Source organism: Ostrea edulis, chromosome 7 (genome assembly GCF_947568905.1).
Source record: "Ostrea edulis chromosome 7, xbOstEdul1.1, whole genome shotgun sequence".
Lineage (NCBI taxonomy): Eukaryota > Metazoa > Mollusca > Bivalvia > Ostreida > Ostreidae > Ostrea > Ostrea edulis.
In genome coordinates this window covers 15,398,740-15,426,452 of record NC_079170.1, presented here as the reverse complement: position 1 = coordinate 15,426,452, position 27,713 = coordinate 15,398,740, and the positions used below count along the sequence as shown (strand labels likewise).

Sequence of the window (27,713 nt, the reverse complement as noted above, 5' to 3'; positions counted from 1 at the left end):
CTAAGCGCTTGATCCAACCTTTGGTGTTTCCACAGGTTTGTGTTTGCCCTTGTATTCTTTATTGCATTTTTGAGAAAAACTCTCTTATTTTCGTTTTTATAACATATTTTGAAAATGTAGATCAATTGAAAGTGTATGATTTCAAAGGTTGTTCATACATATACGAGGGAGAGTCAATAACCAGCCTCTCCAATTTCCGATTGATGGAGGCGGTCACGATTTTCATGCATTGTTTCAACACGTGTTTTATACCTGGGTACAAAACTGCACGCGCATCGAGGCATTCTTTAAGAAGATATTGAATGTCAAACATAGCTAGTGATGCAAAGGCATGCATCTAAAGTTGAGTACCGTGCAAGAATTCGGTACTTCTATTTAAAAGGTAAAACAGGCAAGGAAATACACGGCGAGTTAGACGATGTTTATGGGTTTTCTGCACCATTTTATGCTCAGCTTAAATTCTCGGTAGGAGAATTCAACGTCTTTAGAAGATGAAGCTAGGTCTGGACGCCCACTGGATGCCACCGACAAAGAAATGTGTAAGAAAGTACGGGATCTGTTATACTCTGATAGGCGAATTCAGAGGGAAGAAATAGTGCAGAGATTAGGCATTTCACACGGTAGCGTTTCAACAATCTTTCATGATCGTTTAGGCATGCGCAAGCTAACAGCCAGGTGGGTCCCCAAATCCATTAGCGATGAGTAAATGGCAACCAGAGCATCAGTATGTAGCGGCAAGTTTAAGAGTTTTAGGTTAAAAGGTGACTTTCGTTTGCGTCTGGTGACTGTAGATGAGGCTTGGGTTCATTATCATGAGCCGGAGAATAACGCTCAGAGTCGTCAGTAGGTAGGACCTGGGTTCCCGAGTCTAAAGAAGTTCAGGACGCAACCATCGGAAGTCAAGGTGATGGTCAAAGTATTTTGGGACACAAAAGGCGTTACTATGTTGGACTTTTTTCCCAAGAGAAGTAAAATAACTGGAGTGTACTATACTAACTTGCTAGACAGCTGAGAACTGGCATCCGTGAAAAACGCCGAGGTAAACTCTCTAAAAGTGATTTGCTGTAACAGGAAACCGAGAGAATCCACAATTGCAAAGTTGCAATGGATGCTGTACAGTGGAACGGGTATGAATTAATACCACATACTGCCTATTCGCCTGACCTAGCTCCTAGCGACTTCTTACTATTTTCAAACTCGAAAAAGGATATCCTTGGAGGTCATTTCCGGTGTGACGAAGAAGTCGTGAAAGTAGTTGAGGAGTGGGACAATGGAAAGGACTCTGACTTATTCAGTTCTGGCACTTTAACACCTTCGGTCTAAGTGCATCACACTAGAGGGCAATTCCATAAAAAGAGGTGGATCTCAACCAGAAATAAGTTAGGCTGGTTACTTATTGACTCACCCTCGTATCATGGTAATCTAGAGTTGTGCGCAATTTTGACTTTATATATACAACGTTCAAGAAATTATTTCAAGAAATGAAATGTCTAATTAGTCGTTAATTCAATTCATTAAATATGTCATTCATAATTTAATTTAGGATAAACAGTTATACCATGAGAACTTCCATTTCATTTTACGGCTAGGGTACCCAATTAAGAGAAGGGGTGTCATCGGGATTGTCATTCAGTCAAAATATCATAATTTGATACTTTACACAAAAATGTACGGTAGTATGTCCCTTAACCTTAATTTTCATGCCTTTCCTAAAGAGGAAAAGCACTGTGTAATCCAGGAACATTACTGGACGGAAAAGGTACTGAGAGTTTCATTTTTGCAAATAACTACTGATAATTACTGTTAATGTGCCCTTGATACTGATAAGGTATGATAATTACCGATATTTCAAGTGTTGGTATGTTGCAGGGGTGGTGGTTTGTAAGATAGAAATAACCAACTCCTGTCTTAGGGTTCACAATGCAGTCATTTATTGCATGATAAAAGTAATGATGATGGTAACGACGAATACAATGGTGATTACAATGTCGATTACAAAATGGCCCTAAAAGACAAAACAATGAATATCACAGCGATTTACAATCAATATAGAGTACATTTCAACCTTAAGAGTTATCTCCCTTAATTCAAATATTGTAAACTATACTTTACTCAAATATTTCCAGTTGCATTACAAATAATGTAACACTATGAAATTACATGTTTTAAATATAACAAAAGGTAATATCTTTTAATTACCTATCTATGGAGCAGGGTCCAATTCATGTAAACATCAAATTGCTGCCTGGATGCTTCTAAATGTCAGGTCTGGATTTGAAGGTCTAGTAATGTCTTTGTCAAAACCAAATTGCCAAATCAGCTGAATGATACTAAACCTGCTTAACTCAAAACCACAACCAACATGACCAAAAAGTCGCAAGATTCTAACTGAATAAAACTCAGTTCTACAGCCAATGAAATAGCAAGACCTGTGAACCTTTTCACTCACTTATGACACTAAGTAAATAAGGGGGTGGATCTGGGAATTTGACTTAAATCATAAAATGTGCTTTTAATTCCATATGCACTATTCATGTTTATTAAAATATGGTATCATGCAAGGTGAAGATAACGAACAGAGATAAATCTCATAACTCCTATAAGCGAAACAGAATAGGTAGTTGGGCAAACACGGGCCCCTGGACACACCAGAGGTGGGATCAGGTGCCTAGGAGGAGTAAGCACCCCCTGTTGACCGTTCACACCATATAATATATACAAGTTAAAACACACTGCTACATTCTTCCCCTCCTCTAAAAAAAATTACGTTCTCGTCATTCTCTGAGAAGAATATATAAGTTATTTATAAAAGCATGTAGATAATGAAATACTGTCACACAATTCATGAAAATGGAAGCATCAAGTCTTCTTAACAATTTCTAGAAGAGTCTTCAAAATCTCGTTTCTTTCAAAACCTTGGTAGTGTTCGTCTTGCAGAATGTTTTGAAGAAATTTCGCTTTCTCGGACCAATGCGGGTCAATAGTTCCCTGTTGAAGCCTTACAAATTTTCTGCTTCGTAACCATGCTGGCTCTTTTCTGCGTCTGGTCGATCTGCGTGGAGCAGTAACAGGTTAATTTCTATCCGTATCATATGTTTCTGGTTCAGCATCAGCTGTTAGTTCAGTTTCAGATTCTGGATCTTCTGCTTGTGGCGCAGGTTCCATAGCAGTCTCCTCTTCTGTATGATCTTCAAAATGCTCTCCAACCTGATGAGCGTCCTCATCTGTTGGGAAATCTGCATTCTCTATTCCGAGTTCTCTCCGTTCAGGTAATACGATACTAGGGGTATCAATGGGATGACGTTGTGTTCCTCTAGGAATCTCCCATAAGACTGCTTCCTCCTCATCTGTATCAAATTGGGTTTCTGCAGTTGACTGAGTGTCACTGTCTTCGCTTTTCTGTTGTCTTGTTCTGGGTTTTGGTGTTGGCTTCCGCATTGACGGAACTGGATACTCTGGTGTTGCATCTACCTTCGGTTTGAATTCTAAAAGATGTCCAAATTGGTAGCAGTAAGTTTCTGTGCAGAATCTTTACTCTTCCAACACCATCCTCCCTTACTTTTCTCTAAACATAGGAAATCCGTGCAGATCAATTGAAGAGGTTGGGTGGTGATGATGTTGTTAAGTTCTGCTTTGTCTTGTACTGGTGTTTTCCTAATAATACATCTACTACGTCTCTAATCCAATTCTCAACATCCTTGTACTATCCAGGCCAGAAAAATATATCCCGAAGTAAATCTAACGTTTTCTCCCCTCCAGGATGTCCCATGTTTTTGTGTAAAGATCTCAATACATGACTTACTAAACCTGAAGGTACAGCAAGCTGATTGACTGTCTTCTCATCCATCTTCACTTCTCTGTACAGAATGTTGTTGATCAGCTTCAGTTTGTCGAAGTTCCTGAACAAAATGGTGTCTGAGAAAGATCCAGATAGTTCGCTCTTCTTTGGCCTGTATCCATCATAAATGCTATGTATCCAGGGCAATAGTTCAGGATCATCATGCTGCGCTTTCTCGATGTCAATCTTCATGATTCCATGGAAATCTTGTAACTGAGCCAGTGGTTGTTCTGAGAAGGATATAGTTTCTAACAAGGTGTTGTTTGGGACTTGTTGATGGTGCTAATTGAATCTAATGAAATAGTGACCATATCTGCACTGTTTGGTTCCTCCTATCTGAATAGTGCATCTGCTGCTGCATTGTTCTTGCCTGATCTGTATTTGATGTCAAAATCATAGGCAGATAATACTGCAACCCTCTATGGCCTGTTGAGTCTAATTTGGCATTGGAAAGAATGTAGGTCAATGGGTTGTTGTCTGTAATGGCAGTAAACTTTGACCCATATAAATAATCTTTGAATTTCCCAGTGATGGACCATTTCAAAGCTAAAAACTCAAGCTTATGGGCAGGATAATTTCTCTCTGCTGGTGTAAGTCCTCTGCTAGCATATCCAATGACTCGCTTAATCCCAACCTGTTCTTGGTAAAGAATGGTTCTAAGTCCTTTGGAACTAGCATCAGTATGGAGTTCAAATGGAATTGTCATGTTTGGGTATCCAGGTCTAGGTGGTGATATCAAGTGCTGTCGTAGAACGTCAAAAGCCTCTTGTTGTTCTCTACCCCATCTCCAGTTGACGGACGATTGTTGTTTCCCTTTCTTCTGTGATGACTGTGGACTGGGTGTTAAATATGTCAGTGGTCTGGCAAGTTTGGAGAAATTTCTGATGAATTTCCGGTAGTACCCAATGAATCCTAGGAATTTGCGGACCTCTTCGAGTGTTCTTGGTGTTGGCCAGGACTTCACTTTGTCCACTTTCTCTGGATCTGGTTCTATTCCCTCAGCGGAAATCATGTGTCCAACGTACTTAACCTTAGTCTGGAAAAATTGGCACTTGGATGGCGACAGTTTCAATCCTGAATTCTGTATTCTTTGTAAAACTCTTTCCAGTCTTTTGAGATGATCCTCAAATGTCCTTGAGAATACAATGATGTCGTCCAGGTCGATGATGTATATGCTAAGATTAAGATCTGCGAATATGTCTTCCATCAGTCGTTGAGACGTTAAGCAAGATACAATCAATCAATCAATCGTTGATAGGTGGCAGGGGCATTGGCTAACCCAAATGGCATTCGCTCAAACTCGAAAAACCCGAGTGGTCCTACAGTGAAGGCAGTGCGCTCCTTGTGATTCTCTTCTATCTCAATCTGATGATATTCACTCTTGCCATGCAAAGAGTCTAAGATGTCATCGATTCTCGGAAGGGCATAAGAATCCTTCACTGTCCTCTGATTCAATTGTCGATACACATTCTGAGCTGAGCATTCTTCTTCCTCACTAACATCACGTTACTGGCCCATGGCGACTTTGCACGTCTGATCACACCACTAGTAAGCAGTTGCTGAATTTAGTTCCTCATTTCTCCAACCATGCTGAGTGGAACATTTCTGTGTCGCTGTTTGAATGGCACAGGATTGGTAAGTTCAATCTGATGTTTCACTCGAGCAGCGAGTTCAATATCCTCATCATTTTTCGAGAAGATGTGGTTAAAGACTCTGATTTACTGGAGTCCTTTCTGGAATTCAGTTGAATATAAAAAAAAAAAATCTCTCAAGATTCTAACTGAATAAAACGCGGTTCTACAGCCAATGAAATAACAAGACCTGTGAACCTTTTCATTCACCTATTATACTAAGTAAATCAGGGGGTTGATCTGGGAATTTGACTTAAATCATAAAATGTGCTTTTAATTCCATATGCACTATTCATGTTTATCAAAATATGGTGTCATATAATATATACAAGTTAAAACACACTGCTACAGGTACATACATCATTGATTTATGTACGTACTGCCAAATGCTGATTTTTACTGTCGTTTATATTGTGAGTTCTGTTAATTACTTGATATAAGAACAGTCGAGGACTCGGCAATGTTTTCTATTTTGAGTTTACTTTAGTGTATCCTATCTATTCGCGGTAGCTAAGTGGTAGAGCGTTACCATGTAACTATGAGACATTCAAGACAAACTGGCTGAACAGCCATAAGGCGAAAGTACGAGAAGGAACTGATATTGGATAACTATGTGATCACTTTGGATTTCACTCTTTTAGATTATTTCATAATTGTGTTGATTTCTTCATTCTTGAATGACGAACTGCGTGAAGAGCCGTAAGGCGAAAGTACTAGCAGGAACTGATCCTAAATATATATAGTACATATAGAATGAATATGAATACTAAAATAAAGAGCACAACTGTGAGTAGTTTTGACGCATACATAAATCATGGTGTGTTTTTTTTTAAACTTGCACAAGGTGTGCGAACAATACAAATGTTGTAGTGTTATATTCGAAAACAGACAGATACTTTTTCTTCTTATGTACATACGTTTGATATGTTGAATAACTATTGATTTAATTAAAATATTGTGTCCTAGTAATTACATCCTTACATGTACGTCTGCATATGATGTACATTGGGTATGAAAATCCCCCATTCCAGATACAGAATTGGGCAAAGTGTGTTCAGATTAGTCTTATTTTAAAAAGATATACATTTTTCAAATTTCATTTTGCGTTGAAATGAGTTGGTTTAGTGCATTAAATTGAAATGATTTTCAGTATGAACTTTCAGGTCATTGGAGTAATATATATTTGATATAACCTTAGTACTCGATTGTAATCATGGGTCTCTGGGTTAGGGTGTCAGTTCTCAGGAGGGGGTGGAGATATAATATATGAATCATATTCTAAAAAATGAATTCCATCTTTAAAAGATCATTTCATCTTGCAAACGAACTGGGTGTATAGAGAGAAAAAAACATTTAGAGTATCTACCAAAATTATGACATACACAACATTTAGGTTAGAGGGTCGGGTCCAAGTGTATGGCTATGTGGTTTGTACACTTAAATGCATTACATATATGGAATATACTTCCATTATCTTGTAAATGTAGCAGGTAATGTAAGTTACAACAACAAAAGAGAACTCTACCATTTCAAACTTTAAAAAATAACATTATTCCAAAATTAATGTCATACATAACACACAGTAAACCAAGCTGTGTTAACTTATACATCGTGCAACCTATTGTTATCACACGTCAGCAAATACGAAACCGTGACGTCACAGTAACCGTGACCAGAAGTTCGTCCCTTTCTTTTTAACTGTATATGAACATCAATGCTGCCATAGTTTGATATGCATAAAAATAGAATGATTGTTAGGACTAAATCTCAGTCCAGCTGATCCTTTAACGTCATTAATATCAATCCCATTCCAGCTAGAGGTTATAGCGATATTGATGACGTGTGGGCCGTTAGTGCCAGATCCAGAAATATCTGAACTGGGGTAATGGGGAGGGACACAGGAAACGGCCGAGTGTCGGGGGGTGGGGGAGAGGCTGTCTCGATGTCTCCAATAGGTTCCGGGCGAAAATACTGAGTTCTGACAAAATAAGACGTATATATCTTACTGTTTAGAACATATTTTCATTTGTAAGGATTATATTGGGAGGCGGTGGGGGTGTGGCCGGCGTTGGATCCACCACAGGCCGCTGACAGCCCGAGTAATGTTGACTTATTCTTCGTGTGTACACAGAAAATTTATTGTTACCTTGAAATGTATGAAATGAGATTACGTATGTTTCATGGAAAGGCATTAGGATGAAGTTTAAAGTTGTTGCTGAAATTCATTTGGTAGAATATGCAGCATTGTACTGTGTGTTGTATGATGAAACGCTTAGATCGCACTCTTCGCCGGTGTCTTTAAAAAGGTCACGAAGGGCAGTTGACAAGGACTTGTGGGCTATATTTGACTTCGACTGTATAAGTTTATAACGAAGTTGCATTTACAAAAACAACAACCAAAAAAAACAACAACAAAAACAACAACAACAAAAAACAAACAAACAAAAACCCCGTGTATAGATCTGTTTTAACTTTACTGATACAGTCAAACATTGTTACAGCCAGCACGCTTACGATTAATTTACAATGACAGTGAAGTTATTTCTTTTATTCCCCGCGGTTTCAATATGTATCTTGAACCATTGGATATTACAAATAAAGAATTAAAATTGTCCGTTCCCCATATTTCGCTATAAGCGTGTTTAACTGTGTATCTTAGACAGCAACAGAAACGCATCTTCCCAATCAAGAACCCCGTGGGGATCCGGGTTAGAATAGGTCCTCGGTGCACCCCGCTTGTCGTAAAAAGCGACTAAACGCAAGATTTGGTAGCCCTCTAATACCGGCAATGGTGGTGTCTCCATACGAGTTAAAAATTCTCGAGAGGGACGTTGAGCAATATAAAATCAATCAATCAATCAATCCAAAGCAACAAATTTCATGAATGTCATTTTTTTTTTTACCTTTACCTTAAAGGTACATTACCCGCGATCCGGGCGTTTCGTGATATCGGGAGCAGATAGCCACCGCAATCTGATTAAAACCAGATCCTGAGATCCGCTCACTTAGATCGGTACACTATTGTGAGCGTATTCTAGGATCTGATTTTAATCAGATTGATAGTCACCGTTTCCATGTATGATACGTTAGTACAATTACTCCATCATTTTAGGAATATTCGAATATATATGGCAATATAACCAAAGTTCCAGAGATAAAGAGTAAATTCATCAGTCGGCGATACATTTTTATTGTATGCGAACGTCAATATACACATTTATCATAATGTCGATCTTTTTATCAGCGCTAATGAAGATCAAAGGGATCAAATAGAATATCGAAGATTATCAAATAGTTGTTGCCTTCCCTGCTATTATCCAAATATGTCATAAATGTTATTTGAAAATGATATGTTTATCTAGAAAAGCAGGTAAATTGCTGCTACCCCCCCCCCCCCTCTAATTTTCATTTTTACTCCTCTGCTGATCCACAATTATTTCACGCCTCTGAACAGTAGTGTCGTGAATGGAGATACCTAAGGATTTTAGAGGGCCGGTATAATATCTCAGTGATCTAGTATCAGGAAAAGATCCCTGTGAGATATCCATGCCGATAAGAGAAGTCTTCATGCGTCTCGCTGCCCAGCTCGTACATTGTCGAGATTCAGATGGTGTTGTTTTGAAATCAATGGGTATATCTCTGGCGATTTCCATCTCCTCCCCCTGGTATCAATTTTCGGAGTTTATAGGATTCATGAAGACTGAATAGTGATTTTTTTTTCAGGGTTATTTCGCAAGCTATATGTAACTGTTTAGTATTTAGTCTTCTAATTAAAGATTTTGTGGTCACACAAACAATAACACGAAAGTAAAACATACACAAGTAATAATAAACTCCAACACTCTTCTAAATACATTCATGGGCATGGTTTTGGTGAAAAATACATCTTCTTCAATATTTATAGTTATATTACCTCTAAATCTGAAAATTTTAGTTTGTTGTAAATATGAGCTATTCTGATAGTTTTGTATGTAACCTTTACCATAGTCATTGATGAAACTAAAATCAAGATTAAGATTTTATCAAAATAAGGGGGGGGGGGGCGTGGGGGCACACACTTTATCGGCGATGGAGGGGATGGGTGTGGTGCAGCGTGGTCCTCACTTGTTTTGACAACGTACTTTCTTCGTTATTTTTACAAACAAATGCCTTTATTTTTACCTGAAAAAATAAATTCATTGGCTGGTTTTTTTTCCCTATTTTGATAATGCATGTAGTAGTAGTAGTAGTAGTAGTAGCAGCAGTACTTAATGAAATGATTTGTAGTTGAAACGTACGTTTGATCAAACCGATGATTCGAGGGTAATACCCCTCTCGCATTATTTACAATTTGAGGTTTGGGCAAAAGTACCTACATCATGTATTCTCTGATTTTTATTTGGGGGGGGGGGGGTATTTTGTGTGTGTGGGTTTTTTTTTTGTTGTTTTTTTTTTTTTGGTTCCGTTTTTATTCATTTTTTTTGCTTGACAAATATGAAGTCTAGTTTTTCTTCCCCTACTATTGAAGAAAACCAAAACAATGCTAATTGCCTTTGACATACCTACAGTGTATTGTGGAGAAGTATCAATATGAAAAATTCATACTAGGTACATATATTGATTATGACTAGGTAATTTATCATGACCTTGGGGTAATGTACATTAGCAAAAGTCAAGGTGACTGGGTATTGGTGAAAATATTTGTATAGTAGATGAAGCAAGAAATGAAGGAGATATTCAGCTAAAGAACACACATGCACACACATGCACCCACCCACACACACACACACACACGCACAGTGTGTGTACATGTGTATTGGGTATCTGAGTGGGGGTGGTTAACGCACGCGAATTCGATCTTCAGATCGGCAGTATGTGAGAGGGTATGGTGGTCACCAAATCAGACCACAGACGTGGATAGCGTGTATAGATCTTATGTATGCATACATGTTCATAACCCCCCCCCCCCCCTTCTAGACCCAATAAAAAATAAAGATAGAACCAATAACTTATCCAAAATGTGTTATTCCTGCCAATCACCTACATACATGTAGGTCATCCAGCATATTCTGTAACTTTTTGAAATGACCACTTGTGAGGTACTAACACATAGTACCAAGTGCGGGTCCAGAGGGATGTGGGTCCGCCCCCCCCCCCCCCCCCCCCCCCCTTTGTGGACCAAAAAGTTTAACGAGTTATTCAATTTTAACGAGTCTTTGAGTCAAAATGATATGAAAGGTGGATACTTACATCACTCAAATTTATCAACACTAGTATATCATTTAATTCTAGGATAAATAAGATCACTGATATGTATTTACGGTATTTTCCTCAGATACAAGCATCACTTAAAAATTCTTAAAAAGTATATATGTAACATAAAAGTTTTGTTAAAGAAGTATTCATTTTAAAACGAAGTGCCAGATAATGCTCAGAATGCAGGATTTTGCACCATTTACCCCTGAACAACCCCACAACCCCACAACCCCCCCCCCCCCCCCCCCCCCCGCCTACTAGGAGTAACCTTCTATTTCCTCTTCTTCTTCTTTTTTTTCATTGTGAAATCAGGTCTGAGTATGGATAATAGAATGACTAGAACTTTGGAAACAAGTACACTGATAGTTTTTAATTTTCATTTGTTCATGTATGAAAGACTGTGTCACGATCTCCCTATGATGTTATGTACACCAGCAAAGGGTAAAATGGGTAGGGGTGGAGGTTGTGAAAAGTACCTAAAAGATCAAGTGCTGGACCCCCCCCCCCTCCTTTCACTAATTCCTGGATCCGCCTATGCATATAGTGCATTTACTACTATGTGTCACAAGTGGCCTTCTTTAAATCTTACAACAAGTAGAAAATAATTATACAGAACGACTTATGAAGTTAATTGGCAGGGAAATCACACGTTTGGATGACTTACTGCTTCTATGTTATTTTTTTCATTGGGTAGGGGGTGTACATAAGGTTTATACATGCTATCCACACGTCAGGTGCCAGTGCATGGGTAGACCTTTGCTCATCACCGTATAAGAAATAACATTTAAACTTTATACAAATAATTCTCAGAGCCATAATTTTATAGTCCACTCAATCATAAATACCCGGTAGTGAAATCCAATCCGTTGCACAAACAAATGCATCTCCGACGATAGGATTTTTCTGTTTTGTGACACCCAAGTGTTTCCTTTAAATGTTTTATTTCTTTATTTTCCTTTAAAACACTCTTTACTATGGGCATGACAATGCATTACTTAATTCATTTGAGGTGATAACAACCTGGATACAGCCATATCTTATCTGACTTCGATAGTAACGACCGAACGTTCTACATGCACTGTAAGTAAACGACTACTGGACGGTAAGTTGATTTTTTATTTTTAAGATTTTTCTCTTTTATCGAGATTCCGACACCGGTTATCACGCTTGTTTTAAGTTTTGAAATGTCCACTGTCAGTTCACATGCATGTTATGAATACTGACATAAGGTTAATAGCTAGATATGTAAAGTTCACACAGTTTTCTGATCCATCGTGGCGTTCTCGGATATCGTCACACAGAATAGAACAGTTTATTTACTTAATTACCGCGTATGAGGGGGCGTGACCAATGAAATGAAATATGATAAATATCAGAACATATTTCATGAATATACGCCCACATGATGGAAGTTTTAGTGTTTTAAGTGTTGCATGATTGATGTAGCGGGAACGTAAACTGCCATATCAACAATATATCGACATGTGTTTGTCCTCGACGTCTCACATTCCGGGGTACCCCTGCAATAATTGCTGTCCTATTTGATTATGATGGATATGATATGCGCTCTTTCTCATCTAGTACAGAAGTGGACACTTAGGGGATCTATAGCAGCATGTGAAATAGAAAATAGGTAGTAACAGGGTTGTAGCATTGCGGAGATAGGGAGAAAGATATCATAATGTTAGATCACTATAGGCAGCGTGGGGATAAAATGGTGGTAGTTAAGTATAAGTATGACAGGCTTGTAAACACAGTGTTGTAGTTTTAATATGACAAACAGAGAAATATACCATTGGGGACATAGTATTGTAGTGTTAGTATGACAGACTTGTGGACATAGTATTATTGTAGTGTTAGTATGTCAGACTTGGGACATAGTATTGTAGTGTTAATATGACAGACTTGGGACATAATATTGTAGTGTTAGTATGTCAGACTTGTGGACATAGTATTGTGTTGTTAGTATGACAGACTTGTGGACATAGTATTGTAGTGTTAGTATGACAGACTTGCGGACATAGTATTGTAGTGTTAGTATGACAGACTTGTGAACATAGTATTGCAGTGTTAGTATGACAGACTTGTGGACATAATATTGTAGTGTTAGTATGACAGACTTAGGGACATAATATTGTAGTGTTAGTATGACAGACTTGTGGACATAGTATTGCAGTGTTAGTATGACAGACTTGTGGACATAATATTATAGTGTTAGTATGGCAGATGTGGTGACATATTATTGTAGTATTGGTATGACAGACCTGGGACATAGTATTGTAGTGTTAATATGATAGACTTAGGGACATAGTATTGTAGTGTTAGTATGACAGACTTGGGACATAGTATTGTAGTGTTAGTATGGCAGACTTGTGGACATAGTAATGCAGTGTTAGTATGACAGACTTGAGGACAAAGTATTGTAGTGTTAATATGACAGACCTGGGACATAGTATTGTAGTGTTAATATGACAGACTTGGGACATAGTATTGTAGTGTTAGTATGGCAGACTTGTAGACATAGTATTGTAGTGTTATAATGACAGACTTAGGGACATAATATTATAGTGTTAGTGTGGTAGATTAGGGAACATAGTATTGTAGTGTTAGTATGACAGACTTAGGGACATAGTATTGTAGTGTTAGTATGACAGACTTGTGGACATAATATTATAGTGTTAGTATGGCAGATGTGGTGACATAATATTGTAGTGCTAGTATGACAGACTTAGGGACATAGTATTGTAGTGTTAGTATGTCAGACTTGTTGACATAGTATTGTAGTGTTAGTATGACAGACTTGTGGACATAGTATTGTGTTGTTAGTATGACAGACTTGTGGACATAGTATTGTAGTGTTAGTATGACAGACTTGCGGACATAGTATTGTAGTGTTAGTATGACAGACTTGTGAACATAGTATGGCAAGTGTTAGTATGACAGACTTGTGGACATAATATTGTAGTGTTAATATGACAGACCTGGGACATAGTATTGTAGTGTTAATATGACAGACTTGGGACATAGTATTGTAGTGTTAGTATGGCAGACTTGTAGACATAGTATTGTAGTGTTATAATGACAGACTTAGGGACATAATATTATAGTGTTAGTGTGGTAGATTAGGGAACATAGTATTGTAGTGTTAGTATGACAGACTTAGGGACATAGTATTGTAGTGTTAGTATGACAGACTTGTGGACATAATATTATAGTGTTAGTATGGCAGATGTGGTGACATAATATTGTAGTGCTAGTATGACAGACTTAGGGACATAGTATTGTAGTGTTAGTATGTCAGACTTGTTGACATAGTATTGTAGTGTTAGTATGACAGACTTGTGGACATAGTATTGTGTTGTTAGTATGACAGACTTGTGGACATAGTATTGTAGTGTTAGTATGACAGACTTGCGGACATAGTATTGTAGTGTTAGTATGACAGACTTGTGAACATAGTATGGCAAGTGTTAGTATGACAGACTTGTGGACATAATATTGTAGTGTTAATATGACAGACCTGGGACATAGTATTGTAGTGTTAATATGACAGACTTGGGACATAGTATTGTAGTGTTAGTATGGCAGACTTGTAGACATAGTATTGTAGTGTTATAATGACAGACTTAGGGACATAATATTATAGTGTTAGTGTGGTAGATTAGGGAACATAGTATTGTAGTGTTAGTATGGCAGACTTAGGGACATAGTATTGTAGTGTTAGTAGTGTTAGTATGGCAGACTTGCGGACATAGTATTGTAGTGTTAGTATGACAGACTTGTGAACATAGTATGGCAAGTGTTAGTATGACAGACTTGTGGACATAATATTGTAGTGTTAGTATGACAGACTTGTGGACATAGTATTGTAGTGTTAGTATGACAGACTTGTGGACATAGTATTGTAGTGTTAGTATGTCAGAGTTGGTGACATAGCTTTATATTGGTGTGGTGCTGGTCTCATCGTGACTATTTCTATATAACCACTGGAATTTACGAATGTTCTATATTTAATAAAACCACTCGCAGTGGTGATGTCAGGCGTGACCACGTCTAGATATGACCTCGGATGTTTTTCCTGGAGTGAGTCTGATCACGAGTACTGTTATGGCATGGAGGACATTCTTAACTTTATATGACGATGAGTTTTGATTTCGTACCGAGGTTATCGCGCGGATATGATTATGATTATGGGTAGTGGTAATACTGTGGTACTAGTGATTGTTTTATGACCAGTTGACCATGGATGTTTAGTGTGATCCGGAGAAACCTCTCAGACTTCCGACTTGAAATTAGCATGAAAATATCTTCGGAAATGGTTGAGTAGTGGGGATGCCCTGGAAATAGAATATAGTAATTGTTTTCGCAAAAGAAGCTGTCCTTACAAAACAAGGCAAAGCATACCACGTAGTTATCATACTCCTATATTTCTGTGTGTGTGTTCTTTTATGCCTGTAAAATGTTTGATGAATTTGTAGATTTTACCTGTATGATATAATATGTAGGTGTAGACGGGCATCACTAATAGATGCATAATACACAAACTGTTTTCCACCTGCTTGTAATCTCTTTTTCCACTGCAAGTAAACTGAGATCTTGCTATTGCTCTCTACTATTACTCTTTAACTTTCGATAAGTATAAAGACTTCAAAATCAATATAGATTTGTTGTTGATTTATATCAAAATGTCACCAAACAGTTGTTATTGTTACGTAATAGTCAGTCATACAACAACAGTATCAAGATATGTTACACAGCGAATTGTCGTAAAACCATTTTCCTTTCCTTGGGGACAGAAAGACCTTGTAAAAATTCTTATATCAAATCAAAATTAAAAAGGGACAGCTCTTTGTCACATCTAATCACATGTAATAAATTGGTCTTCTTCCCTGTAATAAATTGGCCCTCTTTCCTGTAATAAGCTGGTTCTCTTTCCTGTAATAAACTGGTTCTCTTCCCTGTAATAGATTGGTTCTCTTTTCGTATGTGAAATTAAGTCCTGAAGGTTAGGAAGAAGTATAAATTGGTATCCGAAAAACAAAAATCTCCAAAGTACAGAAAAACAAATCACAACGCGTGACAGCTATGTCAATTGACACATATAGCTAATGGTGTATGATAAACTGCTATACATTTACTATCACCGCAACAAGTTCAAAGAAAATCGACAAGCATTCATTCATTTACAGAAGTTTAAATGCTTACAATTTGTAATTGTAATGGCATCTCCATTTCTGCAATAAAACCGATTTAAATTCAGTTGTGATCAGAGTGACAGAACAAATAATATAGATTCATCAATTGGGAGTTTAATTTTTCGGAAAATGAACTTTTATCAGAGGAGATAAATGTTTAGTTAAAGAAAGTGTATTAGAATTTGGCTTTATTTGATATCACACATGAAAGGGTTCATTTCATGCCTTGAACTGAGATTTCCATACAGAGATAATACAATTCACGTAACGTAAGCGGGTAGGGTCGGTAAGCATTCGATTCGTTATATTTTTACAGCTATCTATTTATGTTCGATGTGGAAACGATACGAACGATAAACTGTATAAATTCCGGCTTGTGGTACATTTAATTTTATACAAATTCATCTGTTTCTGTGACTAATGGAAGATTGTAATCACGAAAAATAGGGATCACGGCCATTCTTATAACAGTTTAAATGAATACGGACGATTAGATGATTTTGATGATACTAATATCGCGATTATCAAACGATACACACCTCACACTATTAACAATTTTAAATACCCTTTGGTTTTTCAAAATTATACTAGATTTTTTTTAATGGCACGACCGTGCACAACACACCTATTTAATCTCTGTACGGTTTATGTTTAATACTACAGCATCTAGATTCGCAACTACACTGTACCAAGAAGAAGTGCTGAAAATGGGAACTGCAACCGTCATGATGTGTTTTACATTGAAAAAGGAGACGTTTGACTCGGAAGGTAAGTCATATTAAAACATTGAATCTCATTTAAGGTTCCGCCAAAGTCAAACTGGTTTAATTTCTGCCAGGGTGTTCTATCGTAGTTTCCAGACTGGCAACATTTCAGCATCATACGTTATACAGAAATTATCTGTCTTATTTCATAAATAGAAATGAAATATACAGGTATTTTTATAATGAAGCGGACTCTAATCAACGACTTTCAATCAATGAACAATATTCAAATAAGAAATATTGTTCTGTATTAATGCTTAATATTAGTATTTATGTGTATCATATCATATAAAGAAATAGAGTGCAATATTTTCCTAATCTGCATAAGTGCCAGATTAGATTTGGTACCAGCAGTTTTCAATACAATAGAATATATAAGGGGGGGGATGTAGATTAAAACTCTAGCGATTCAGATGAAATTCATTTACATATAGGTTTGATTTACGCTTTATTCTGGACATGATCAGTAAATTAATTTTTTCAGAAATATATATTTGTTTACATATCTACGTCTAGTGGAACTTTTTTCTGCTGCTTACAATTTAATTTTTGCAGTTGATCTTCATTGGAAAGAAATGTAAAATGGTGATTTAAAAATGGTTGTTAATATCTGATCATGTTCTGCCCCACATACCTTGTTTTAGATTCGAGAAACAGGATTTAAGATTGAATTACACCTTTTCTGTCTCTTTGCGTTAAAGATTACACATGTACGTGATCGATTAAAGTCTACTGAGTTGTTTGAGAGCCCATAAATAAAATTCACTAATTGTCTTCCAAAAACAGAGTTGCTTTACGGAGTGGTCTGGGAGAGGAGGTATCTCTATGGGAAATTCATCAAAGCTGATCAAAAAATTAATACATGATATCTTATATCACCTGAAAAATATTAACTCGTTAATGACAGTCTAATGAATTAATTAGGACAGTGTGACGTGGTATATTTCATCAATAAGAAATGCTCTATTTCTCCATGTGTTTCTCGACAATCTTTTAATGTCTAAAGAAAAGAAAAGAAAAATGTCCATTTATTAGAAGCTTTGACACCGACCTCATCAAAATAAAAAAGTATAAGATTTGAGCCCTTTCATAGTACATTTGCATTAATCCGGACAAAACAAACGTTTTTATAAATAACACATGTGTACCATAAAAAAAAAATTCAGTGAAATTGGTCTTGCAGAACCATATCAGTTTGACTTAGGCGGGACCTTATCCAAAACACTTTGCTGGAGATAAAAGATGTGTGATGATTTAAATTCTAGAATTAACGCTTGAAACATACAGAAAACAAATGAAAATCATTTGATGCGTTTTGTCCAGTCTGTGTGATTTCTGAAGTTGGGGTAACATCGACATAAACATCAGACTGGGGTTTTGTTTTTAAACAGAGGCCCATGCGCTGTATCATACCATACCGGGCATTTGTTTCCATGGCAATGCGGAATTACAAACGGTGTGTGACTGTGGGGAGAAAGGAGACAAGATGATCACGGCGACATCAGATGATGGGAGGTAACTACGAGTGTATAAATTCACGAGCAACGTTATATATCCAAGATTAAATAAACCGCAGATGTTTTCGTAAACATGATCAATAAATTAAAATACATCTAAACTTTAATCATGTTGATACATGCAGTGTAATTTCGGGGACTGCTTGTGTTAATACCTTCTAGTGAATGTGATGATGAGACATCTTAGCCCTCTTTTCAATTGATGAATATATACAAGATAATAGAGTGCGCATTCGTGCACAGTTCGATGAAGGAACCGATAATGGGGTTTTAATTCAGTTTTTGTAAAACTGGAATTTACGGACTGCATTTTAAACGTTTTTCATAATGTTAGACAGTCGCATGGGCCCCTCGAACTTAAAGTATAAGGCAAAGATAAACAGTAGGCCTGCACAGAATTTCTTTAATACATTGCTTGTTGTATTATAATTGCACCTCAAACACGCTGACGAAAGAATTTCATTTTACTCATAGCTTCGGTTGTTCTATATTAGTCTCTTCATCCGCCAATTATTAGGCTACATCTAGTAAAAATATTGAATTCTGCTGCCTTTCGAATTCTGGTTTCTCATTTTTTCTTTTGATTTTACAATCCATCATCGGAAATTATGCTGAAACATGTTGAATTTTGCATCCGAACTGGTATTACAAGAAAATGGTCTTTGAATTCTATGATAATTGTCTTTCATTTGTTAAAACTGTGCTTGGATTTTCCTTTCTTGTTATAAATGTATTTTTATTCATCTTCCTATCTGGATACCACAAATAAGGGAGGTGTGTAATTACGATCACACTTGCATTCGTTCTCTTTCATTATCACGTAAAACTTACACGGTACCAATTTTGATGCACCAGATGCGCATTTCGACAAATAATGTCTCTTCAGTGATGCTCAACCTAAATTTTTGAAATCCGGAATAACAATAAACTTGTAAGAGCTATTTTAGGGGAAGACAGAGTGCCTAAAAGTGGAATCAAATTCGTCTAAGGATAAGAACTATGCACGAGGGAGATAATCCTTAATTTTGAAATGAATTTCTACATTTTGTAACAGCAATTAAATATACATCCGTATTTTCAAGCTAGTAACGAAGTACTTAGCTACTGGGCTGTAGTAGACCCTCGGGGACTAACAGTCTACCAGCAGAGGCCTTGACCCAGGGGTCATAATGTAAAACTTATACGGTACCAAATATATGTATTTTCAGACGTCTATTTATACATTCCTAAGCACTGTCTTCAGTGCCGTCTAGATCTCCAAGGTTACTTACAAAATTCCATCTTCATCTTAATCCACCAGCTAGTTCTCCTCCCACCAATAATTGTAAGAGGAAAAGTCTTGTTTGACACATAATAATTATACCATAAGTTTCCCTTCCCTTACAAGTTTATTTACTGTATGTTGTTTACTCAAATTGGCAATACGTTAGCCACTTAACAACCCTCCTAGCCTAAAACCTTCCAACAATATCGTAAATCATAATTTCCTACAATTATAGTTTCTACGAATCTGGTACATTGATTTACTATAGTAAAACTTTCATACATATATAGTTTCATTTACTATAGTAAAACTGATATATTGATTTATTTTAGTAAAACCCTGACATTTTCAAAGTTAACTTCTTTCTGTTATAAATCTTTTCTTCAGCCATATTGTGATTCATCTTTATCAGAGTCAGACACTGTTCTGTTTATTCTTCAGCCTTATTAGGATTCATCTTTATCAGAGTCAGACAATGTTCTGTTTATTTTTCAGCCTTATTATGATTCATCTTTATCAGAGTCAGACAATGTTCTGTTTATTCTTCAGCCTTATTAGGATTCATCTTTATCAGAGTCAGACACTGTTCTGTTTATTCTTCAGCCTTATTAGGATTCCTCTTTATCAGAGTCAGACAATGTTCTGTTTATTCTTCAGCCTTATAAGGATTCATCTTTATCAGAGTCAGACAATGTTCTGTCTATTCTTCAGCCTTATTAGGATTCATCTTTATCAGAGTCAGACAATGTTCTGTTTATTCTTCAGCCACATTGTGATTCATCTTTATCAGAGTCAGACAATGTTCTGTTTATTCTTCAGCCACATTGTGATTCCTCTTTATCAGAGTCAGACAATGTTCTGCTTATTCTTCAGCCTTATTAGGATTCCTCTTTATCAGAGTCAGACAATGTTCTGTTTATTCTTCAGCCACATTGTGATTCATCTTTATCATTTCGCTTACCTCACGGTGGACATTACATTTGTAGTGGACGATGCAAAATATTTGAAGCCGCTGTCTGAGCCATACCACTTAGAGGTAAGAGCTGGCAATGCATGTACGCCATGATTTAGTGGACGCTTCATCCAGTTCAACTTTCTTTATTCCGATGATAGTTAAAGAAGCATGGATTAAAGAACTCACTTATTTTGAAGAATTTGATTATTTCAATTCTTACATTTGTACAATTATTTAAAAACTGCATGTAGTTGAATTGAAATTGTTATTTTGATGTTGCATATCATTTGATGAATATCTTTTAGAAATGGACCTTTGTTAATTTCTTTATAGTTCATAAAAGAACTAGAAAGGTCGGTGTCTGAACATCTCAATGATTTCGTTGAGGACTGTAAAAGGTAAACCACACCTTGTACTATTCACGTGATATACGATATTAATTTTCCTTTTTTATCATCTTTCATTTGACATGCCTCAATCTCTTCATATATTTTTCAAATATAAGCGAAAATGTAATAACTATATTATTTGTATATTAATAAGTTTTGTGCATACATCCTGTTTGTATTGCTGATTTATTGCAGTTTATGCTGTCCAATCAGAAGAGCCCCTGGTATCACGTGGACATATGGCTACACCGGTGACGAGCGCCTACTTGAGACTGACTACGAGGAAATACTGTACGAGACACAGAGCAAATGGCAGAATATCAAAATCGCCAGATCAAGAGAGTTCGGCAATGTTCTTCTGCTCGATGATGATATAAGTAAGTATCGGGTAACAAAAATACCCGCAAATGTGTAAAATTACTTAAAATGATTTCAATGATTAAATATGCTAATTGAAAGTGTGGTATTTTGCATCTCGATTGGAATGTGATACACCATTATGATTGTATATAAATTGGAGGTGTTACAAAAGTGTATCTTGTATGTGTTGTTTTGTATGTACAATGTATGTACAATGTACATGTGACTGTGGCAGACTAGTGACATTTCCTAGTCCTCAAATCTGCTTAAACAATGCTACAACTCCCGTAAAATATTGGTACATGTATTAAAGGATGATCACGACACCAGTACCGTCGGGAATAAATATCTTCTCATTTCGTTAAAGCTGACTTCACGGTCGCAACCGCAAATAAGAAGACAGCTATCCCATTCTATTGCAATTTCAATATTTGTGCATGGTGTCTTATTTCGTTCAGTTTTGTCTTTTTGTAGTATGAAATACGTTACGAAATCTTTACGTTTGACGCTATATTTTTGCATCATTCTATTATGACATCACCATTGAAAGCTTTCCGTTAGCCAATCAAACTGCATATTACAAAAAATTTGCATTATGATTCTATTTTGCAGTGCTTGGTGAGAGTGATTTGATTTACACAGAAACACTATTAGGAATCGGAAAGAACGACTTTAAAAATAAACACATACTTATCCTTGGAGGTGGAGACGGGGGTGTTTTACACGAGTTGTTAAAACAGTCACCGGCTAATATCCTCATGGCGGAAGTAAGACATCAAAAGGGGAAACAATTTGTTCATGATAGAATATTTATTCAAATAAGCTACAATTTCAACAGAATTGTTTTAAATATACTAGTACCTAAATACAAATGCATATCTCTACATATATTGTTAAAATTTATATCTTTAAGATATTTTTGTAAACTAATTCGACTATTGTTAATATATAAAAATAATTACAGGTTAGTATAAACCTGAATTAATAATCGATATCGATATACTTAGAATTCATCAGAAAACTATATTTGTAGATAGACGAAGAGGTGGTTATAGCCTGTGATAAGTACTTAAAGAAAGTATGTGGTGATACTATGAAGAAGAGGGAGGGGACGAATTATAAGGTGAGCTTAAGATATCATACTCGTTTTGCTAAGCATGAATATCATCAGTAAAATAATTTGGAAGTTAAAGTGAAGTTAAAGTAGTATATTCAAAGTACATTTAATCTAGTCGATGATTTCAAAGACAGTGAGAGTTTTTTGTTATACAAATACATGTAAAAGTAAGAGTAATTTATAAATTTTGTTTCAAATTGATAGACTACAATTTCGGATATGGATATTCAAACTTTTCGCGAACTATGGCGAGCTACGTCACAGATATGTGAACAGCAGGTGTGTCTTAATAAATGTTACTGTACTTAGATAAAGATTTGTGATTGTGTGCAAGAACTTAAAGACACACTAGAATCCGGAAGAAAGTATGATTACATCATCAACGATTTGACGGAATTTTCTGTCGACAAAAATCAGTACGGTGAGTATGAATGAAATTGTTGCAATACGTAGGAGTAACTCTGGCGAAGCTAATATTCTAAATTCCTGATTTTCAGGGATTTTATTAGGTTATTTGCATTCAGAATTAATGTATTAGATTGCTTATGACAGATCTACCGATGTATTCATTGTGTTCTCTATTATCCTTCCTCGGGTCTGCTTGCTCCTCTCTAACCATGATCCATTCGTTTTAAAGCTGCCCTCTCCTGTCATTATCTACAGGGATACTCTCCTCTTTCCCACATTGATAGATCGATCTACAGTTTCAGTGTTTGGGAAATTGTACCTTTCCTATCATTATCTACAGGGATACTCTCCTCTTTCCCACATTGATATATCGATCTACAGTTTCAGTGTTTGAGAAATCTTCCCTTTCCTATCATCATCTACAGGGATATTCTCCTCTTTCCCACATTGATATATCGATCTACAGTTTCAGTGTTTGAGAAATCTTCCCTTTCCTTGTTTTCCTTTATTTTTCTATTGATACTGATTTTGACTACGTTTACATGATCTAGACGGAGGGCTCAAGGAGGGTGTGACCGATCAACAGGGGATATTTACTCATTCTAGACACATTATTTCATTTCTAGTGGTTCTTCGAAGCCGTGTTTGCCCGGTTCTCTATTTTGTATTCTCTGCGAGATTTATTATAGTGAGGCCAAAAATAGGTGTGCTTCCTATTACATCTATTTACAAAAATAGGATCGGGGTAGGTAATTTATTATTTTTTGGCTTATTTTTAATTCATTAGATATTTGTCTTGTATCACCGGGAAAGAAACTTATACACGATACTTACACTTGTGGCTACTGACATGTAGCATCAAGTGTTCAATATTATTTAAAATACTGAAATACATGTAGCCCCCACCCCACCCCCAAAAAGACATTTTAACAACCGATTTTACCCAATTTGATACATGATTGTATGTATATTTGTGCAGAAAGCATGCATGGCGCCATTTTTAAAATTTCCGATAATTTGAATATCGAGCCCGAACTTATTAGATGTTTTTACTTTGAGAAAATATGGGAGAACAGTTTAGGATCGGTCGGGTAACCGGAAACACAGCTTTTTTTGTGTCTGATCACTGTTTTTTCCTCACACTTTTCATCTACTTACATAACTGATTGCAGACATATTAAGACATTATCCAAAGTATTCACAATATAAATCTAACTATTTTTAAAATTTAATATCAGTCAAGTGATCCAACCGCTGACGCAACTATTTCAACGCATACTGTGGCATAGAACCTCGATATTGATTGATCGGTTGATTGTATATTGTTTAACGTTTAATGGAGACTTCACCATTGCCGATGAAGGGCTACAAGATTTAGGCCTATGCTCGACGCTTACGGACCTTCGAGCAGGGATGGATCTTTATCGTGCCACACCCGCTGTGACACGGCTTCGGTTTTTGCGGTCTCAACCGAAGGACCGCCCCATTTACTCGTCTCTCACGACAAGCAAGGGGTACTGAGGATCTATTTTAACCCGGATCCCCACGGGTATCTCGATTCAAAATACTAGTATTCCCGTCTTTCCCTTCTAATCCGTAGAAACTGTTGCTACAATTTTGAAATAATAGGAACGAGTTAAAGTTAAAAATATTATATCTTTACATTGATCCAATGTATACGTTGTGTTGATAATTCAACGTTTGTATCAACAGCGTGATATTATGTTGATGATGTAACGTTGATTCATTTCCTTTGATTGACCGGTCGACAGGGGATGCTTACTCCTCCTAGGCACCTGATTCCACCCCTGGTGTGTCCAGGGGACCTTGTTTACCCAATTATCTACTCTGTATTGCTTATAGGAGTTATGAGATTGATCACTGTTCGTTATCTTCGACTTTCATTGAACGTAATATTATAATAAGGGTTCTAAGTTGAAGAAACGTTGGATACTGGTAGATCAGGACAACCATTGGTCAGTGCTAAAACAACGCCAGGGACCTGCTGGATAAATCCCCCCCCCCACAATATTGTTTACTTACCATGTCAATAGGTTCAAAGGGATATACTAGATGAAAGAAGATGCAGACAAATCATTGGCGTGAATGAATTTATAATTAATTTATATTTGTAGTCGGGAATAATTCATTTAAACTGGTGGCGGTAACTGAGAAGTAGTAGGTTCGAGCCTCGTTTGTAACTTGGTCCCGTCAAACTTGAGAAGTAAAAATAGGTAGTGACTAGTGCTTCGCCAAACTCTACTCATTTAGAAACGATATTTGCGGGTCTTTCGGATGGCACCTTAAAATACATGTGCTGAGAGAGGGCCTACATAGGCTATGCCTGTTGCCCAATCCTGTTGAGTTTCTCAATAAATTGTTTAAATTAAGATATAAAGGTCCCGTGTCATAGATGGCGTTTGCAAGATAAAGAATTTTCATTCTTGCAGTTCAAGAATCATACAAAGAATTAAATTTGTACAATTTCAATGAAATCTGGTAAAACAAATATCGAAGGGGTGCAAAGCAAACAAAACACATTTTTACACAGACACGAGTAAAATCTTCTCGAATACGACGTAAAATAACATGCGTGAACATACGGATATATTTGACTCCGTTCACCTGATCAAGATAAAGGGCTCACGGTGGGTGTGAATGATCGACAAGGGATACTTACTCCTCCTGGGCACCTGATCCCACCCTTTGTATATTCAGGGGCCATATATCTCCAATTCTTAATTTTGCATTCCTTATAGGAGATAAATGTATGATATTGATCACTATTCGTCACCTTCACCTTTTCAGGCAAAAAAACTTCAACACAGACCACAACATCTATCAAATTTTAGCTTTCTCTTCTGCAGGGTTTTCATACCAGTTTGAAACAAGTTGTGTGATTCTAGAACTCTCGATGAAAGTTTTGCAACCTGGAGGAAAATATCTAGCAAGAGTATGTAGTCAATTGTGAATACAATCAATGCTTGTACATTTGTATAAAATGGTACGCATTTTAATTGAATGAGACAAATGCTATCACATTTATTGTTCCTGTCAATGTATTGGATGTACTTTACACTTGAAAGCAGTTTCTTGCATTTTACCTAAGATGTAAACACTTTCATACTTTATTTGTTCCTCAAACATATACGTGCTCCTCTGTCATTTATTGTAAGAAAATATACATAAAGGTTTTGTTGAAAATACGCCCTTTACCTACGAACTGACGTCCAGTTACTCCAGGGTGAATCTAATATATGTTACTCTATTCTGCAGGGCAATTGTTTGAGCGCCCGTAATTACATTAAAAGGTTTGAGAAGGATGTGCGGGCTCTTGGTCTCGAGTTCACAAGAACAGATCTCCATGTTCCGTCATTCAAAGAGACGTATCCTTTTTCAAAAAGAGATTGAAAGAGAATTGTACGTTTTTTATATCGTGATAATGTTTTTGATATGAATTTTTTGCTTCCTTAAAGTATTACCAGATATTGCTTGTATGAAGTACGAAACCAGATTAACACTGATGGATGATAGGAAGCAGATTCAAGTGACGGTCCAAATTAGTGATAATACTCATAATTATATACTTCTAATGATTTGGGAAAAAAATCATTTGTGTGCATTTGCGGTGTAAATGGGAATATAGATTGTTAATTAGAATTATTAATTCATTGTTGTTCAGTAAGCTGTTTGCACCCATTTCCATCGTTTGGAACATATGACCTGAACACTTAGATATACATGTACTAGCTGTAGATGTGGCAAGTATGAATAGTTTTATCGCAAATAGAAGTGCATTATATGTAGGTCTGGAGAAATCCAGATGTTGTAATGTTATATTCGGAAACAGGAAACGGGTAGATGCCATTTGTACCGTGTATTATATACCCCGTACTTTAAATGACCGGATATTGATTTCCAGTGTTGCATTCTAGACGTTTCATGCTTGTCTATACAATGGATCGAGGGCAGAACTGGGAAAACGTGGTCCAGAAAAGAAACAACATGAGCAATATCATACCAATATATGGATTTCATTTTACAATTTTCTGGAGGACCTATCCGGTTCTCGAGTTAAACGAAAAGGTTTATACAACATCGCAAAAACGTTAGGACTAAAACCACACTGCTACTTTTGTAGAATTATTGTAGTTTTAGTGATAGCGTCAACATATATGATTTTTGCGACAATCTGTATCGCCATTCCTTGCGATAAATTAAAGGTGAGGCTTTCATAAACCATAGAATGCTGTTTGTTTTAATAAAAGTTAAATTCGGAAATATCTATACTTATATATTGTCATCAGCCATCCAAACAAATATATTTGTGATTCTACAGAAGTACTCTTAAATTGATATTATAAAGATGTTGGTGACATTATATACATAGGATTTGGCATTCCCATGGACACATATTCCGCTCCATTAGCAGACCTGTTTTGGTCTTCTTTTGTGACAGACTTTATTCAGACGCTTCACAACGAGAACAAATATCTTGTTGTGACTCTCAATTCGCTATTTAAATGCATTATGTTTGATCTATTAACATGTGACTGATCAACAGGGGTGCTTACTCATCATAAACACCTGACCCCACATCTGGTGTTTCAAAGGATCCGTGTTTGTACTACCCTATTCATAGAATGTTACAGGGGTTGCAACAGTCTCGTTTAAAGTATTTACCAATACAACCTATCAGGGTGTACAATGCTGTCTGCCGGGTTTCAATTAATTAAACCGTTCTATACACACTGATTTTGAGTACGGAATACTCTGTTTACCCGATCAAGATGTGGGATTCACGGCGGTTGTGACCGGTCGACAGGGAATTCTTACTCCTAGGCACCTGATCCCACCTCTGGTATCTCCAGGGGTTCGTGTTTGCCTCATTCTTAATTTTGCTTTCTTTATAGGAGTTATGAGATCGATCGCTGTTATCTTCACCTTCTTTCATTTTACGGTTTGGTATTATCTTCCTGTGTTTATGAATACAGTGTAGTTACAGTGTACTACATGTACGTTTTGAATACCATGGATTCT

The 27,713-nt window shown here is 36.6% G+C and overlaps 1 protein-coding gene across 5 annotated transcripts; it reads left to right on the top strand.

Annotated features, from left to right (window-relative positions):
* Positions 1-7: 7 nt before the first annotated feature.
* LOC125653975 (spermine synthase-like) lies at positions 8-26,951 on the top strand. 5 transcript variants are annotated; one of them, XM_056143456.1, is made up of 12 exons: positions 8-35; positions 16,563-16,667; positions 18,055-18,178; positions 20,372-20,480; positions 20,733-20,797; positions 20,984-21,165; positions 21,761-21,915; positions 22,182-22,271; positions 22,575-22,686; positions 25,541-25,626; positions 25,950-26,059; positions 26,159-26,951. In XM_056143456.1, exons 2-12 carry the CDS (start codon positions 16,607-16,609, stop codon positions 26,202-26,204), a joined length of 1,140 nt encoding a protein of 379 aa, XP_055999431.1. In that variant the 5' UTR covers positions 8-35; positions 16,563-16,606; the 3' UTR covers positions 26,205-26,951. The 5 variants fall into 5 exon arrangements, with proteins under 5 accessions (XP_055999431.1, XP_055999429.1, XP_055999430.1 ...); XM_056143454.1 differs by lacking the exon at positions 8-35 and adding an exon at positions 11,474-11,784; XM_056143455.1 differs by lacking the exon at positions 8-35 and adding an exon at positions 11,476-11,806.
* The last annotated feature ends 762 nt before the right edge of the window (positions 26,952-27,713 follow it).